At 37.2% G+C, this 15,551-nt stretch overlaps 1 protein-coding gene across 1 annotated transcript in view; it reads left to right on the top strand.

Moving 5' to 3' along the window:
• Positions 1-15,551, top strand: part of F5 (coagulation factor V) — a 73,981-nt gene that overhangs the window by 19,411 nt on the left and 39,019 nt on the right. The window contains exons 4-8 of the mRNA XM_033199898.1: positions 6,520-6,732; positions 7,994-8,137; positions 10,409-10,630; positions 11,951-12,116; positions 14,582-14,759. Coding sequence (XP_033055789.1) covers positions 6,520-6,732; positions 7,994-8,137; positions 10,409-10,630; positions 11,951-12,116; positions 14,582-14,759 — 923 coding nt within the window. The remainder of the gene's footprint in view (positions 1-6,519; positions 6,733-7,993; positions 8,138-10,408; positions 10,631-11,950; positions 12,117-14,581; positions 14,760-15,551) is intronic.

Raw genomic sequence — 15,551 nt, 5'->3', positions numbered from 1 at the left:
CTCCAGTGTGATGGCATTAGGAGGTGGGGCCTTTGGGAGATTTTTAGGTAATGAAAATGGAGCCCTCTTGATGAGATTAGTGCCCTTATAAAAGGGACCCTCTCACTCACCCTCTTTCTACCATGTGAGGACACAAGGAGAAGATGGCAGTCTACAACCTGGAAGAGACCCTGCGCCAGAACCCAACCATGCTGGCACCCTGATTTTAAACTTCCAGCCTCCAGAACTGTGGGAAAGACGTGTTCGTTGTTTATAAGCCACCCAGTCCAGGGTACTTTGTTACAGCAACCCAAACTAAGAAAATCACCGGTTTCTATCTTACTCACATGTGTTACCAGAACTCAAGCACACTTAAGATATATCTTATCTAAAGTAGAACATAAAGGAAAGAGGCTGTATTAATTGCAACATGGCTGTGAAAGAAAATACTTAACCAATATGTAAACATGTATTCCCACAGGCTACCAGAGCATTTATTAGGAGCCAGAAATTTTACAAATATTTTCCAGTCCTCATAACCCATCAAAAAGGATAAAGTTAGCTCTAGAAAAAGGATTATATTATCTTAAAATATAAATGAAAAAACTGAGGCTAAAAGGAACTTCAAGAAACCTTCCCAAGTTCACACAGTTAGCAAATGATACAACAACCAAGATATTTCAACTCTGACCCTAAAGTTCCAGTGCTTTCTCCCACTATCTAGCAGGAGAAAGTATCATTAACCATATAATCTCACAAATACTGAATTTCAAATGACGATGAGTGCTGTTAAAAAAACAACAACAAACAAACATGTATCACAATCAGAGATCAAGAAGGGTGTAAGATGATATCTGATCTGACATCTGAAGAATAAGCACACATTTACCCTGAAGAAGAAAGGGAGGAAGAACTTCAAAAGTTATCTCCTACCCTGCAAAGAATATAATGCTTTGTCCTTAGGGGAGCTTGTGAAAGCAGTGGAAAGAATATCATTTTCTACTATAGAAACACCCTGTGATATTTTAACCATTTAAAACAGTGGAAGCTGCCTGTCCAGAAACATCATTTTTCAACTTTATGAGGCCATGTAGCAAGAAGCATTGAAGAAGGGCTGTCATGCTTGATTCAAGATAGATAGTGCAACTCATCAACTAGCCATCCTAATTTCAGTTAATACACAAGATCTGACCTGAGAGGGCAACTCTCCTTATCAGTCCTGTTTGTGCTTTGCTATCAAAGCTCTTTTGTAATCTTTCACAGATAATGCTTCCTGCTTATCAGTGGAGACTTTCTCCATAAACTTTTTTTCTTTTATAGACTAGAATTATGTTATAACTTACAGGAAGTAATTTAAGCTTTTATCATTTCTCAGCTCTTGACAGTTTTACTACCAAAGTGAAAGTACAGCCTATAGTAAATATTAGTTATTAGTGTCAAGCTATGCTTCGGGGTGTGTTGGGGGAAGACGTAACAAAGTCCACTTTACGCTAGCACAAAGTTCACAAACTCAGCTGCCTATAGTAGCCAGATGAGTAGTTCAGTGAACGAAATTGGTCCAGTAAGGACTGATAATCAGAAAGCAGAAGAGGGCAGCTAAGATCCAGCTCCAACCAAATTCTGTGCAGGAGTTTGGTCCTGTTGTTAACTAGATCTCCAGGTTTTTGTTTTTTAAAGAGAAACCAGATTCTTATATAATGACTCCAGATTTTTAATGTTGGCATTTAATCTATTTTAACATTATGAAATCCTAACAACACACAGCCGTGAGCTTTGACTTGTTGACCTAGGCTCTAGCCCATAGGACCTTACAGTTTAGGAGTTTAATAAATATTCACTAAGCATCTTCTTCATGTTCATGTTCCATGCTCCTCCAGGTACCTATGGAAGGCACCAGAGACACTAAGACAAATACAATCCAGCACTTTGCCTTGAGGAGCTCACACTTGAGTGACCAAAATGTGCAGAACACAAATACTTATGATCTAGTAGAAGAAAATGGAATTAGTCATGTAATCTCACAGGCATTTAATTACAAATTGTGAGGAGTGCTGTAGAAGGAAAAAAATGTGTATCAGAATTGGAGATAAAGGTAGAAGTGAACTGATATTCAAGGTGACGTCTGAAGGATGAACACATATTTATCAAAAGGAAGAAGGGACGAAGAGCATTCTAGGCAGAGGGAATGGCATCTGCAAAGACCCTGAGGTAGGATAGAACTTGGATGTCTGGGGGACTGACAGGGGACCCAGGGGACAAGGAGCCCACAGTTAACAAGGGAAAAGACATATGATAAGACTGAAGAAAGAAGTAGAGGTAAATCATACATGGACTTGTGGTCCACATTAAAGACTTTATGCAAGAAGTAAATCTAGATATACCTACTCAACTTATGGTTTCCATGCTCAGAACCTCATGAGGTACATTGCACATCACTGTAGTACCTGAATCCTTCATTGCTAATGAATGGATGTGCCTTATTTTCCACTCCCACCTGGAGAATCCAAACATATGCTGATGCCATGAAAACTCATGCAAAGTGTTTTGAGTTGAATAGATTTTCCACAGTTGGGATGGGGAAAGGTACAATTAAGGAAGGGAAGCTGACATTGCTGAAATGTAAAAAATATTTTATATGGAAATTTAGCATCTCAGACTTTGGCTTCTGAACATAAGGAAACAGATTTACCTTTTTTCTTAACAACTAGACAGGCAGACAAAACATATAAAACAGAAGTTTTCAGACATCAAATGACAGACAACTCAAGACAGTGAAAGAAGAATAACAAACCAGATGTGCCCTATAAGTGCCTAAGCTTACTGCCTGAAGAGAGTTTCCAGGGAACAGCACAAGCAGGGAGAACCCAGATAGAGTCTCTATGGGTGAGGAAACAGAGTTTGGACTTCAGAGAAGCCTAAGTGGCTGAATTTGTGATTTGTAGGGCAGAGTCCTGGAGAGGATAGTATAATCACAGAGAAAGAGCTCTTGAGAATCTACAGAGAGGTTTTGTTAAGTTGAATACTGATCTGCACATACATGTGAGGAAAGTACTGAGGGTAAGAAAAATGTCATTTGAAAGGAACAGTTGGAACAGTCCCTGGACCTTATGCAGGGCCAGTAATCATTTATGTTCCTACCATCAAACACAGAAAGACTTCCACATAAATGAACATTGGATAGAATTCTCAGAAGGATTTAGAAACAGTTGGTGGATAAAATTAGACTACAGGCTGCTAAGGAGGCAACAGAATAAAAAATAAGATTTGAAAGAATCAAGTTGATTTCAAGTATCTTAACTGTGAATAAAATTCAATACTAGTTAACAAGAATGCAACAAACAACAATGTAAATTCACAATGTTAATAAAAATAAACAAGCATTAGAAGAAGCAGAAAGAGATGACTCATAACCAAGAAAAAACAGATTTAGAAGTGAAAGAGAGAATAGAAGCAGCAGGCAGAGACAGTAGGACAGCTATCATAAATCTTCCCAATATGTTCCAGAAAACAGAGAGAAGCATGAGCATGAGGAAGAGATAGAGAATGTAAATATGCATACACAGAATTTCTGTAGATGAATACAATTGCTGACATGAAAAGTAAAACAATAAAGGATAGAAAATAAAGGTAAAAAATAAAGGATAAAAAAATTATATATTGTAAACTGAAGGACAACACTAATACAACAAACACTAAATGAAATTAATAGCACATTAGACACTGTGAAAGGAAATGGTAGAAAATATTAATACATTGCAATAGAAACTGTACAAAATGAAATACGGAGAGTAAAAAGGCTGAAGAAAGTGAACAGAGCATCAGTGAACTGTGGGACCATATCAAGTGATCTAACATATGTGTAATTGGATCCCAGAAGTAGCAGGAACAGAAAAAGTGTTTGAAGAAATAATGACTGAAAACTGCCCAAATGTAATGAAAACTACAAACCAACAGATTCAAGAGGTTTGACAAAACTAAGAAGGAACATGAAGAAAACCACATCAAGCCACATCACATTCAAGTTACTGGAAACCCGTGATAAAGAGAAAATATTGGAAGCAGTGAGAGATAAAAAGACACATCATATACAGGGGAACAAAACGAAGAAATGATGGCAGACTTATCATTAGGAACTATGCAAACCAGAAGACAATTAGGGACATCTTTAAAGTGTTGGGAGGGTGGAGGATAGGGGAATCTGTCTATTTAGTATTCTATACCAAGCAAAAAAACCTTTTTAACATGAAAGCAAAATAAGGAGTGCTTTCTACATACAAATGCAGAAATAATTTCTCACTAGTAGAGCAGAAAAAAAATGCTAAAGGAACTCCTTTAGATAGAAGACATATTATATCAGAGAGACATTTAGATTCATAAGAAGGAATGAAAAGTTCTAGAAGTTGATAAATATAGAGATATTTTTTCCTCATTTAAGTCTATTAAAAAGGCAATTGATTATCTAAATGTTAAAGCAAAAATAGTAACAATTAATTGTGGGGCATATTATGTATATATAAATAAAATGTATGACAATGGCACAAAGGATAGGAGGGAAGAAATGGAAATATAATATTGCAAGGTTCTTACAAGTGAAATAGTATAATATTATTTGAAGGAAGTCTGTAACAAGTTAAAAATGTGTTATATATTGTAAACTGAAGGGCAGCACTAAGAAAACAAAGTTAGTAAGTCAACAATGGAGATTAAACATCATTAAATATACTCAATCCAAAAGAAAATAGAAAGGAAGGGGAAAAGGAATAAAGACCAGGTAGACAAATAGAAAATAAATTAAATCCAACCATATCATCAATTACATTAAAAGCAAATGGAAAGAATACTACAAGTAAGAAACAAATAAGATTAAATAAAAAGGAATGCTAAACAGTATGCAGAATTTAAGAAATCCACTTTAAATGAGAGGGACAAAGATAGGTAAAAAATAAAGGATAGAAAATTATATACCATACCAGTTAACACTAATCCAACACGAAAGGGTATATAATGATGATTCCATTGATATGACATTACAGAAAAGCCAAATTATAGTGAAATAAAGCAGATTAGTGGTTGTCTGGGCCCGGAGGGCATTGGCTACAAATGGCATGAGGAAATGTTTTGGAATGATGGAACTCTTCTCTATCTTGATTGGGATTATAGCTATAAGACTGTGTAATTTTTTTAATCAAAGCTCAGCAAATATTATAGTTAAAACTGGTAAACGTTTTTATATGCAAATCATACCTCAATAAAGATAATGAAAAGAAGAAAGAGAGGGAAGAAGGGTGGGGAAGAGGGAAGGAAGAAGACAAAGAAAGGAAGAAAGGATAAAAGAAAACAAACTAGGAAAGTAAAAAGAAAAGAAAGGGAAGAGAAAGGAAGGGGAGGGAAGGGGAGAGAAAGGATTAATCATTTCAGTTTTTAAAAATTATAGCTGCTTCAGTAAGAGTAGTTTTTATTGGCCTTTTATGCCATCATGTAAAACATTTCAGGTGTTTTTTTTTTTTTTTCCCAGATCCTTGTTGTCTGCCTATATCCACACTGATATTCTCACCTTCTTCCCTTAAAGAATTTATCAAGTTATTGTACCAAACAAAAATAACTGTATCCCAAAGAGAAATTCTGGCACCAGCTGATGATAGGGAATCTTTCACCTAATTAAATGGGGAATTCCTCAGGCAGAGGAAACTGTCCATTCCACTTGGTGATCTATGGCACTCACCTCTCCCCTTCCTGACCTCACTTGCTCCATTTTATTATTGAAAACCTCACCCAACCCTCTACACTTCTTTTAATATTGAGCATCTCAGTTCCTTCTCTTCAGTAAGGAAGACCAATTTCTTCATCCTCTCCCTCTCCTATCAGTAGGGAAAGTCCAGTATACATGCAGGTGTTACTGATGGGTCTTTGGGGGCACAAAGTACAAACTAAGACTTGTAAGTTTCAGAGGATGGACACATTTCATATTCATACAAAAAACCAGCCTGCATATGTGAGTTAGACGCTGTGGCTCTCGGGAAAAAATTGAGATAATCAGATAGCTAAGATGAAATAAAGAGATAAAACAGAGCTGAGGGTCACAGCAGTTGGAAAGAAGATCTGAAATAACAAAACAAAACAATATATAAACAACTCTGACTATCCTCCCATCTCATGTTAATAGGCTAAGTATGTCTTGTTAAACACTACAAAGAAGATATCACCCATTCTTATATTCTGAGATGTTTTACTGATCAAAGGTGATTCAATTCTCTGATAATATTTAAATAATAATTGTTCAGGTACCCTGGAAAATTAACTTGCTTAACTTTAATTTACAAATAACATTTGTTATTCTTAAGATCACCATGGTAGCAAAGCCTTTGTAAGTACGTGAGCATAGAAATTGGCATATGTGAATCTTTCCAAATAATAAAAGTTCACTATTGAAGGACATATGCATCTCCAGAGTGCTCATCTTAACTATCCCCAGATTTGAGAGTGGTGAAAACACAATCCTCAGAAACTGCCCACATGTCTTGATTGCTCTTACTCCTCCAGGTGCTTCTTACCTTGACCACACATTCCCTGTGGAGAAGATGGATGATGCTGTGGCTCCAGGCCGAGAATACACCTATGAATGGAGTATCAGTGAGGACAGCGGGCCCACCCATGATGACCCTCCATGCCTCACACACATCTATTACTCCCATGAAAATCTGATCGAGGACTTCAACTCTGGGCTGATTGGGCCCCTGCTTATCTGTAAAAAAGGTACGAACACTCCCACCAAAAGTTTCAACAACAAAATGTTGGAATGATCAGGAGTTCTGTCATAGGACAAAGCTTGGGAACATCTCGGTAACTTCTTGTACATCAAGCAGAGGAAGAGGGCACGGATCATTGTTTGACAAGAGAAAAAAATACCTGCTATTTCAGGGTGGGGATCCACCTCTGTTTCTTCTCATTCCTCCTTCATCTCAGTCCTTAAGATTCTCCCAAGCAAATTCCTGTTTGAGAGTGTGTTCTGATGTCATGCTTGTATGATCTGTAACATTTACCTCCAGGCCAAAGTCTTTTAGAAAGTATACAGCAGCCTATACTCTGCTGAAAGAGCTCTTGGAAAGAATATTGGCTAACATATCTGACATATGTGAAGTTCGAGCTGGTAATTTGTTCTATAAACACGTTAAATGCCAGCTTCCTTTCTTACAAACACGTTGAACACTTTCAGTGGTAGGTTTCAAACACATTCAAGTGACTATAAGAACTTTTATTGGCTGGGCTTCTTAGGAGCAAGATTGGATTTTCATTTTATTCCGTGAGAATCCAGCCCATCTTTCATTAAAACAAGCAAACAACCACAGCGAGCCGCAGCACGGGAAATAACGTGATGGACTCACCATCTGCCTATACATACGCTCAGACCATACCTACATACATACCTACATACCTTCCCAATGTATTTACTCATTATACAAATACTTTTTTTTTTCATTTCCTGGTGTATATAAGATACTGTGATGGTACTGAAAAAAAACCTTAAGACTTACAAAAGACTCTTCTTTCATTTTACCATCAGCAGCCTGTTTTTCTCATAGTGAGAATGGATTAATGCTGATACTTCCAACCAGTTATCGAATGCCCCCTTTCATATACAAATACGATGAAAGCATTAAACTTGGGGCATGATGCTTTTACCAATTGAGCTAACATATCTATATACTGTTCTATTGAGACTGGAGGAAATGGATACTTGTACGGAGTCTTGAGAGTCACCAAATGTTTTTTTCCCAAGCTGGACGAAATAAAGCCTGTTCCCCAAAGCAACAAGGTGTCAAAGAAGACACTGTGGCACCAGATTTTTAATAACCCTAGAACCACCATTACTTAATATGCTATTTTAAAAAATAAGAATTTCTTCAAGTTGCTGTCCTTATGGTTGATCGCTTGCCCTGAACTCTTTGCTATCCAGGAAAGCTAATGAGAGTGTTCTGTCTGCAGCACTACTGAAAACATGTCTTTCCTTTCACAGGGATCCTAACTGAGGATGGGAAACAGAAGACGTTTGACAAGCAAATCGTGCTACTGTTTGCTGTGTTTGATGAAAGCAAGAGCTGGAGCCAGTCATCATCCCTAATGTACACAGTCAATGGATACGTGAATGGGACAATGCCAGGTAACACGGAGGCTGTGCACCATTGAACAACAGTAAAATCGTTAGTAATTTTTCAGTCCTGTTATTTTCTTCAAAGCACTAGAGAAGTGACCATACTCACTGTTTTGCAACTCCCTATCAAGAGGGAAATACTTTCTCATCTATCTTTTAAAAACAGGAAACAGAAGAGACAAACTAGAAGCTAGAGAAGAAACATGCAGCCTTGTTAGGTATAGTGACCCGAGTAGGTTTCACCTTGGCCTGCACTTTGAAAAAGACCTTCAGGGTATCAGCTCAGTCTCTCCGAGTTCTGCAGTTCCTGCTATATGATGACTATGCCTTCAAGGACAAGCCCTAGCAGGAAATGTCAGCAGGAAGATTGCAGTAAAGATGAACAGATTAGGAGTAATCCCCAACACACACAGACAAAAAAGACCAGCATTTCAAAAGGCGACAGAAGAGTAATATTCAATGGCATCTAGAATATTTTCCCATTTGCATTTGGGCTCTTATGAGAAGGCAAAATCATAGCAATCATTAAGAGAAAAAATAACTGACTCCCACTTAGACCACATCTCTTCTATTTCTGTCTGGTAGAACTGACCTACAACTAAAGATCCAGGGTATGTGATACTAGCCTGAGGGAAAAACATTAAAAAATTAAAATGCCTCTTTACTAAATAAAACATATTTCAAAACACTAAACTTCTTAGAGGTTATTCTGTAATGCCATCGGAAAATCACAAATGGCTTCACTTACTAAAACACAAATATTGTTAAGAGTTGAGATCTGGGTAGTGTTTTTAAATTGTATTCTCTTTCATTTGACTACATTTTCCACTTGGTTTTCTGAACATATACTCATATGACTCTCAGTGTTGATCCTGAGTTCCAATACTAGGAGCTTGTAAAAACTGGAGCTTAGTTAATTGACCTCGACCTTAGATAATCTTAGTTCAGACCTCACTAGCTTCTCTACCTTCTGTGGCCCTGGATAATTAGCTGTCTCAATGTGCTTACTTACAAAAGTGGACTAACCATTTATCCTAATATTTATTTCCTGGCAGAGTGAACAATCTGTGTAAGTATATGAATGCCAAATAAAGCAAAACCATATGCACAAAAATAAAAATAAATTGATCTGAGCTTAGAGTTTATGAATTTATAGTTCCCAAAAGAATAATTGGGGGTAAATGGGAAAGGGTAGGGAAAGACCATCAGTAGAAACTAAGAATAGCAAACATTTGTAAAACCCTCTGCCTTATAAAGCAGAATAAATTGAATACATATGATAAATGCTAACACAGATATGTTAATTGCTGAACTCAATATGAGCATTTATTTGGCGTGGATAAATGCTTCTGCCAAAGCCTCCTAGTGATGCAAGGAATCCCAGCTTTGTTGCAATGGTCTCCTAAAAAAGACAAGCCTTTGTGTGGGTAAGGAACTGATTCTCAGCCCTGATTTCTAGTATCTAGTGATTATGTATCTGAGATGTAAAACAGAAACCTAAAAGCCAAGGATGGAGTCTCCCCACAGAGCAAATGAGCATTTCCCCAGTGACTGTAGGAGCAAAGAAGGAGCAAAACTAAGTTTTTATACTCAGTTATCATTACTCCTTCCATGAAAAGCTCCCAATGGCCCAACAAAATGAAGACTTTTACACTGCATTTTAAGGAGAGTGTGCAATCCACAAAGTGATTTTGTTGACTTGTCATTAAAACAATCAAAAAGTGAGTAAAAATAACAATTGAAAATCCTCACATCATCTTCACATCTTCTTCCCTTAGGCAGAGCTTTGACCACTAGAACTAGAGAGCTGAGAGGATTAAGTGCTTGAGCTCAGCCCTATTGGAGGTTCCGGTGATTTGACTCCCTCCAGCCGAAATCAGATTGGGGTGACCAAACATTCTATTTTGCTGTGGACTTTTTACCAGTTCTAATAGCGAAAGTCCTAAACCTTGGGAAATCCCTCAGACCCGGACAGTCAGTTACCTTCTTGGCCTAATCCTTTAGCAATCCCTGTGTTTCTGAGTTAACATTCACCATCTCTAGGCTCTGTTGTTACCTATATAATGCCATTTATCACAATGAGTTGTGACTGCTTGTTTGCTGGTCACTCAGATGTCTGCTTTTGCAGGGCACAAACTACAACTGGAGTGTCTGCTCCCTTAAAGCTTTATTCAATGCCTGACACACAGCAGGTGCTCAATACATTTGGTGAGTGAATGTTTGATCACAGAATACTTGACTGAATGCTTATTTTGGCCTGTATCTCTCCCTCTCTCTCAGATATAACAGTTTGTGCCCATGACCACATCAGCTGGCATCTGCTGGGAATGAGCTCGGGGCCAGAATTGTTCTCCATTCATTTCAACGGCCAGGTCCTGGAGCAGAACCATCATAAAGTCTCAGCCATCACCCTTGTCAGTGCTACATCCACTACCGCAAATATGACCGTGGGCCCAGAGGGAAAGTGGATCATATCTTCTCTCACCCCAAAACATTTGCAAGGCAAGAAACTCTCCTGACAGTCTTGCTTCTGAATGCAGAATGCTTTCTTCCCAGCACTAACTCCCTCTTTCTCCCTTGCCCTTTTAAGCCACCTGCACCCCAGAAAAACTTGCTTTGGTTCCTAACAACCAAATTTAGATACTTTGCTCTTAGATTTATAATTCGCTGTTTGGGGATGGAGAAAGTGAAGGAATTGACAAAGTTTTGTTTTTTTTGTTTGTTTTTTTTTAATTAAGCAAAAGCTGAAGAGGTCTCTAACTTCCTCGAAAGAAGAAAAGAGGAAGGAAGCAAAAGCATACATAAAGATATTCTTTCTTGGGGTTACTTCATATGCAGCCAGAGAAAAAGACCTAGATGCTAGCACAAGACAAACTGCAAATTTACAGAAGCACTAAGTTGTAGAAAGTGTAAAAGGTTAGCATGAAAACATTAACCTTTACAGTGGGATGAACACAAAGTCTAGCATGGAGAGGAACTCAATGAATGTATGTTGAATGGATCATACATGGCATATAAACAGCTGAGGGGTAAGCTCCAAAGAACACCGGTGAATTCAAGTGGGAAAATAAATCAACCCAGGTTATGTGGCATCATGTAAATAAAATAACGGATTATTCTACTACACGTTTTTGCTTTAAAACTGTTGAGAGGAAGATTCATATAAATAGAGACTAAAATCTAAGGAGATGATATCACTATAGGAAATCACTTTGTTACCAAAATAATGTATAAGAAACATACATAAGGAAGAGATACTTCATGAGATAATTTCTGTTTCTTTTCACACGCAGTAGTCAAAATTATATTCAAAGTAATAAAACCATCACGATATCCGTGGAAGATAGAGTTCCCAATAATATTAAAACAACAATGAAACTTTTGTTTCTTTGTTGAGGATAAGTGTGTTATGTATTGTTATTAATATTAGGTTTTAACAACAATTTTATTAAGTACTGGTGCTATCTTCATTTTACAGATTAAGGGACAGATGACAGAAAAAATGAGAATTTAACAAGACATAATTCACAGGGTCTTAAGAAGTTAAAAATGATAAGAAATTTGCCAGCTTGAGAAGAAATCAAGGGAACCTTTCCATGTTTTTTCCCTAACCCCTCCTTCTTTTCCTCCTTTTAAAAGTCTTGCCTTTTCTGGATGCCACTGAAAGAGTTCCAAACTAAATGTTCAAAAGTTGCATGAGCATTACTTTCACTGTTATTACATTAATATAAACCTTACATAAGTTAATTTAAAGGATATGTATTTCCGTCAACCATAATTTATTCTCTCGAATTATTTCGTTCTCTGTCTGCCCTAACTTAGCTGGGATGCAGGCTTACATTGACATTAAAAACTGCCCAAAGAAAACCAGGAATCCTAAGAAAATAACTCGTGAGCAGAGGCGGCACATGAAAAGGTGGGAATACTTCATTGCTGCAGAGGAAATCATTTGGGACTATGCACCTGTAATACCAGCGAATATGGACAAGTGAGTTGTTGGGGTTCATACCACTGGGCAAAGGTTCAAGATACCTTCCATAGGGTCCTAGATGTTTGGGGATGAAATGTTGTAAGTTGACAGCTCTCAAGGGGGCACATGTATTGGTTTCTATTCAAGTCTTTTTATAAAAATTAATCTTCAGTTACCCCCAAATCACCAAAGAAATTCAGCCTAATAACAACAGCAGCCACCTCTTGCTGAGTGCTCGCCATTGCCAAGTACTGTATTATCCCCTTCTGAGAGCTTCACTTCAACTCTACAAACTAGACACTGCTCTTATTTCTTTTTATAGATGATGAAATGGGTCAGAGAGACTAAGAGATTTGGAAATTCAAATAGCTCTTAAACCCTTGAAAAGGTACTCAAATTCACTCATAATAAGAGAAATGCAAATTAAATTTCATGGGAATACTACTTTTATCTATCAGATTCACAAGTCCAGATGACATCATCTGTTGACAAGGCTGTGAGAAATAAGAACTATCATATATTGCTGGTGGAAGATTAAATTGGTAAAGGGATTCTGAAGAATAACTTGGCAATATGTATCAAAATTCTAAATACATATACCCTTTGACTCAGCTGTCTCACTCTGGAAATCTAACTATACAGATATACTTGTTCACAGGTGAAATGATGTATGTACAACATATTCATTGTTGCAATATTAGTAGTAGTAAGATTGGAAACAACTCAAAATGTCCATCAGTAGGAAACTAGTTTAATGAATTATGATACATTCATACAATGGAATACTAAGCTTCAAAAAACAGGATGCAAACACTCTCTATGTACTAACACAAAAAGTTCTCCAAGCTATGTTATTAAATTACAAAGCCAGAATGTAGTATAGCATGTATATATAGCTGCCTTTTGTTAGAGGAGTGAAAGGGATAAGAATATTTATATTTTCTTATTTGTAAGACATATTTGCATATGTGTACATAAAGGTATTCTGGAATTATACACATGAAATTAATATGTGGCTACCTAGAAAATTCAGGGAGGGTAGGGAGGTCCATTGAGGGTTATCAGAGAAAAGTGAGAGTTTTCACTGTAATAAAAATTATGTGAATGTGTTTTCTATTAAAAAGAATTAAACTAGGAAAAATAACAACAACAACAAAAAATTTGGCCAAGATTACAGAATTGGTGACAGAACTGAGATAGGAATCCAGGAGTGTTTGGCAACAGTCAGTGCTTTCCACTGGGCAAAATAAATTCATGAAATGATACTCTATCTTAAAGGATTGCTGGGTTAAATAATATTTCTGACTTTAGGTCTTTGAGGAACTGCCATACTGTCTTCCACAATGGTTAGATTAATTTACATTCCACCAAGAGTGTATAAATGTTCCTTTTTCTCCATAACCTTGCCAGCGTCTGTTGTTTCTTGACTTTTCAACAGTCGCCATTCTGACTGGCATGAGATGGCATCTCATTGTGTTTTTTTGTTTGTTTGTTTTGTTTGAGACGGAGTCTCGCTCTGTTGCCCAGGCTGGAGTGCAGTGGCGCGATCTCGGCTCACTGCAGACTCCGCCTCCCAGGTTCATACCATTCTCCTGCCTCACCCTCCTGAGTATAGCTGGGACTACAGGTGCCCGCCACCAGGCCCGGCTAATTTTTTATATTTTTAGTAGAGACGGGGTTTCACCATGTTAGCCAGGATGGTCTCGATCTCCTGACCTCGTGATCCGCCCGCCGCGGCCTCCCAAAGTGCTGGGATTACAGGCGTGAGCCACCGTGCCTGTCCGCATTGTGGTTTTGATTTGCGTTTCTCTAATGATCACTGATGTTGAGCTTTTTAAAATATGCTTTTTGGCCGCATGTAGTTGCTTTTGCAAACTAAGGCAATAAAGATGGCAGGGGAAAAGTGGTTCATGTTGCTGCTCCCAAAGTATTTATCCCAGTAGCTCCAAAAGATGGGTGAAGGAGGTTGCTTTTCAGTCATCTCTAAGGATTGGCTAGCTGGTAGAAGAGATAGCCCAATAGCACAAAACTACGATTAACAATGCCAGTAAATGTTTCTTGGGGTGGGAAGGTGCTTTTAGGGTTTAAGAAATACCTCTAAAACCAAAAAGGCTATCATAGAATAAGTGATAGGAGAGACTTTAGAAAAATTCCTAGTATTTTTTCCAACCAGTATAGGCCTTTTCCCAGAGATATCAAAGGTCTGCTGTAGTAATGAGAATGACAGGAAGCTCTAAGTAGCTGCTTCTAACCGGTTACCTATGACTTTTATCAGTGATGCAGGAGACAACTCAGAAGTTTCCAGTTTTCCAACTAGACAGAAAACATCAGGACTTTGCAAACTACACTAAGAAATTTTTAGAGAACTAGCATTTTAGCTAATGGAAGAGCAGAACGTCTAAGCACAAGGGTTTCTCTATCCTACTGAGATCTCTATTTGAGAAAGTGGTTTAATTTTTTTTAAATTTTTATTTCGCTTTAAGAAAATACAGGTCTCAGCATTTGGATAATTTCTCAAACCAAATTGGAAAACTTTATAAGAAAGTTATGTACACACAGTACGAAGATGAGTCCTTCACCAAACGTACAGTGAATCCCAATATGAAAGAAGATGGGATTTTGGGTCCTATTATCAGAGCCCAGGTCAGAGACACACTCAAAGTAAGTAACACAAATGCAGAATCATGGGAGAAATTAAATAGTAAAATATTATGGAGTACCTGGTTGTTTTTTAATTTTAAAACAAAAAGGTACTCATATAATTTTAAATTCAAATGCAACTTTTAGTTTTTATTTAGTATTTGTATTTATTTACAGCCTACTCAATAATACAAAGGATCTGAGACAATTTCTCAAATTATAAAGGCATAAAACAAAGAATCCATGTAACTGGGATAGAATATGGGGACAAAGAAAATAAAGTCACAGATAAGTAGATACCATGTGACCCTGTAAGGCTGTCTTCAAATTTTGTCCTAAGCTTTACGGCAGTCAGTGTGAAAAAGGAAATATGTCAAGATGAAGTTTACATCATCTACAAAAAGAAAGTACCGTTTATCCTGATATTGAGATCTAAGAGGAACTTCTTTAATGAGTTCTACAAAAGAGAGTGCTGAGTGATACAGTAGATGGCATCCTTAATAAAATTCTTATAATCAGCATAATAGATTAAAAGTTGCATAAAATAACTGATTAAAAGTTGCATTAAAAATGTTTCTCATTATAGGTAAGATATAATAGTAAACACAATTGAATAGAAACAATTTTCACTCAGATATTTTTTAATACAGTCTAGGTATGCAGCTCTCTAATGAAGGTAAACTCCATGTATCGAGAGCATGGAGTTTTCCTCAGACAATTCTCCTTAAATGTCATGTCACTTCACCAAGATAGATAAGAATTGGACAGCAGAGAATTAAAGGCTGCAATCTTTGACAAAATCCTAGAATGCAG

This window comes from Trachypithecus francoisi, unplaced genomic scaffold (genome assembly GCF_009764315.1).
Source record: "Trachypithecus francoisi isolate TF-2019V2 unplaced genomic scaffold, Tfra_2.0 Lachesis_group5, whole genome shotgun sequence".
Classification (NCBI taxonomy): Eukaryota; Metazoa; Chordata; class Mammalia; order Primates; family Cercopithecidae; genus Trachypithecus; species Trachypithecus francoisi.
Note: the sequence above shows the minus strand (reverse complement) of the source record. Positions and strands in the feature narration are given on the sequence as shown.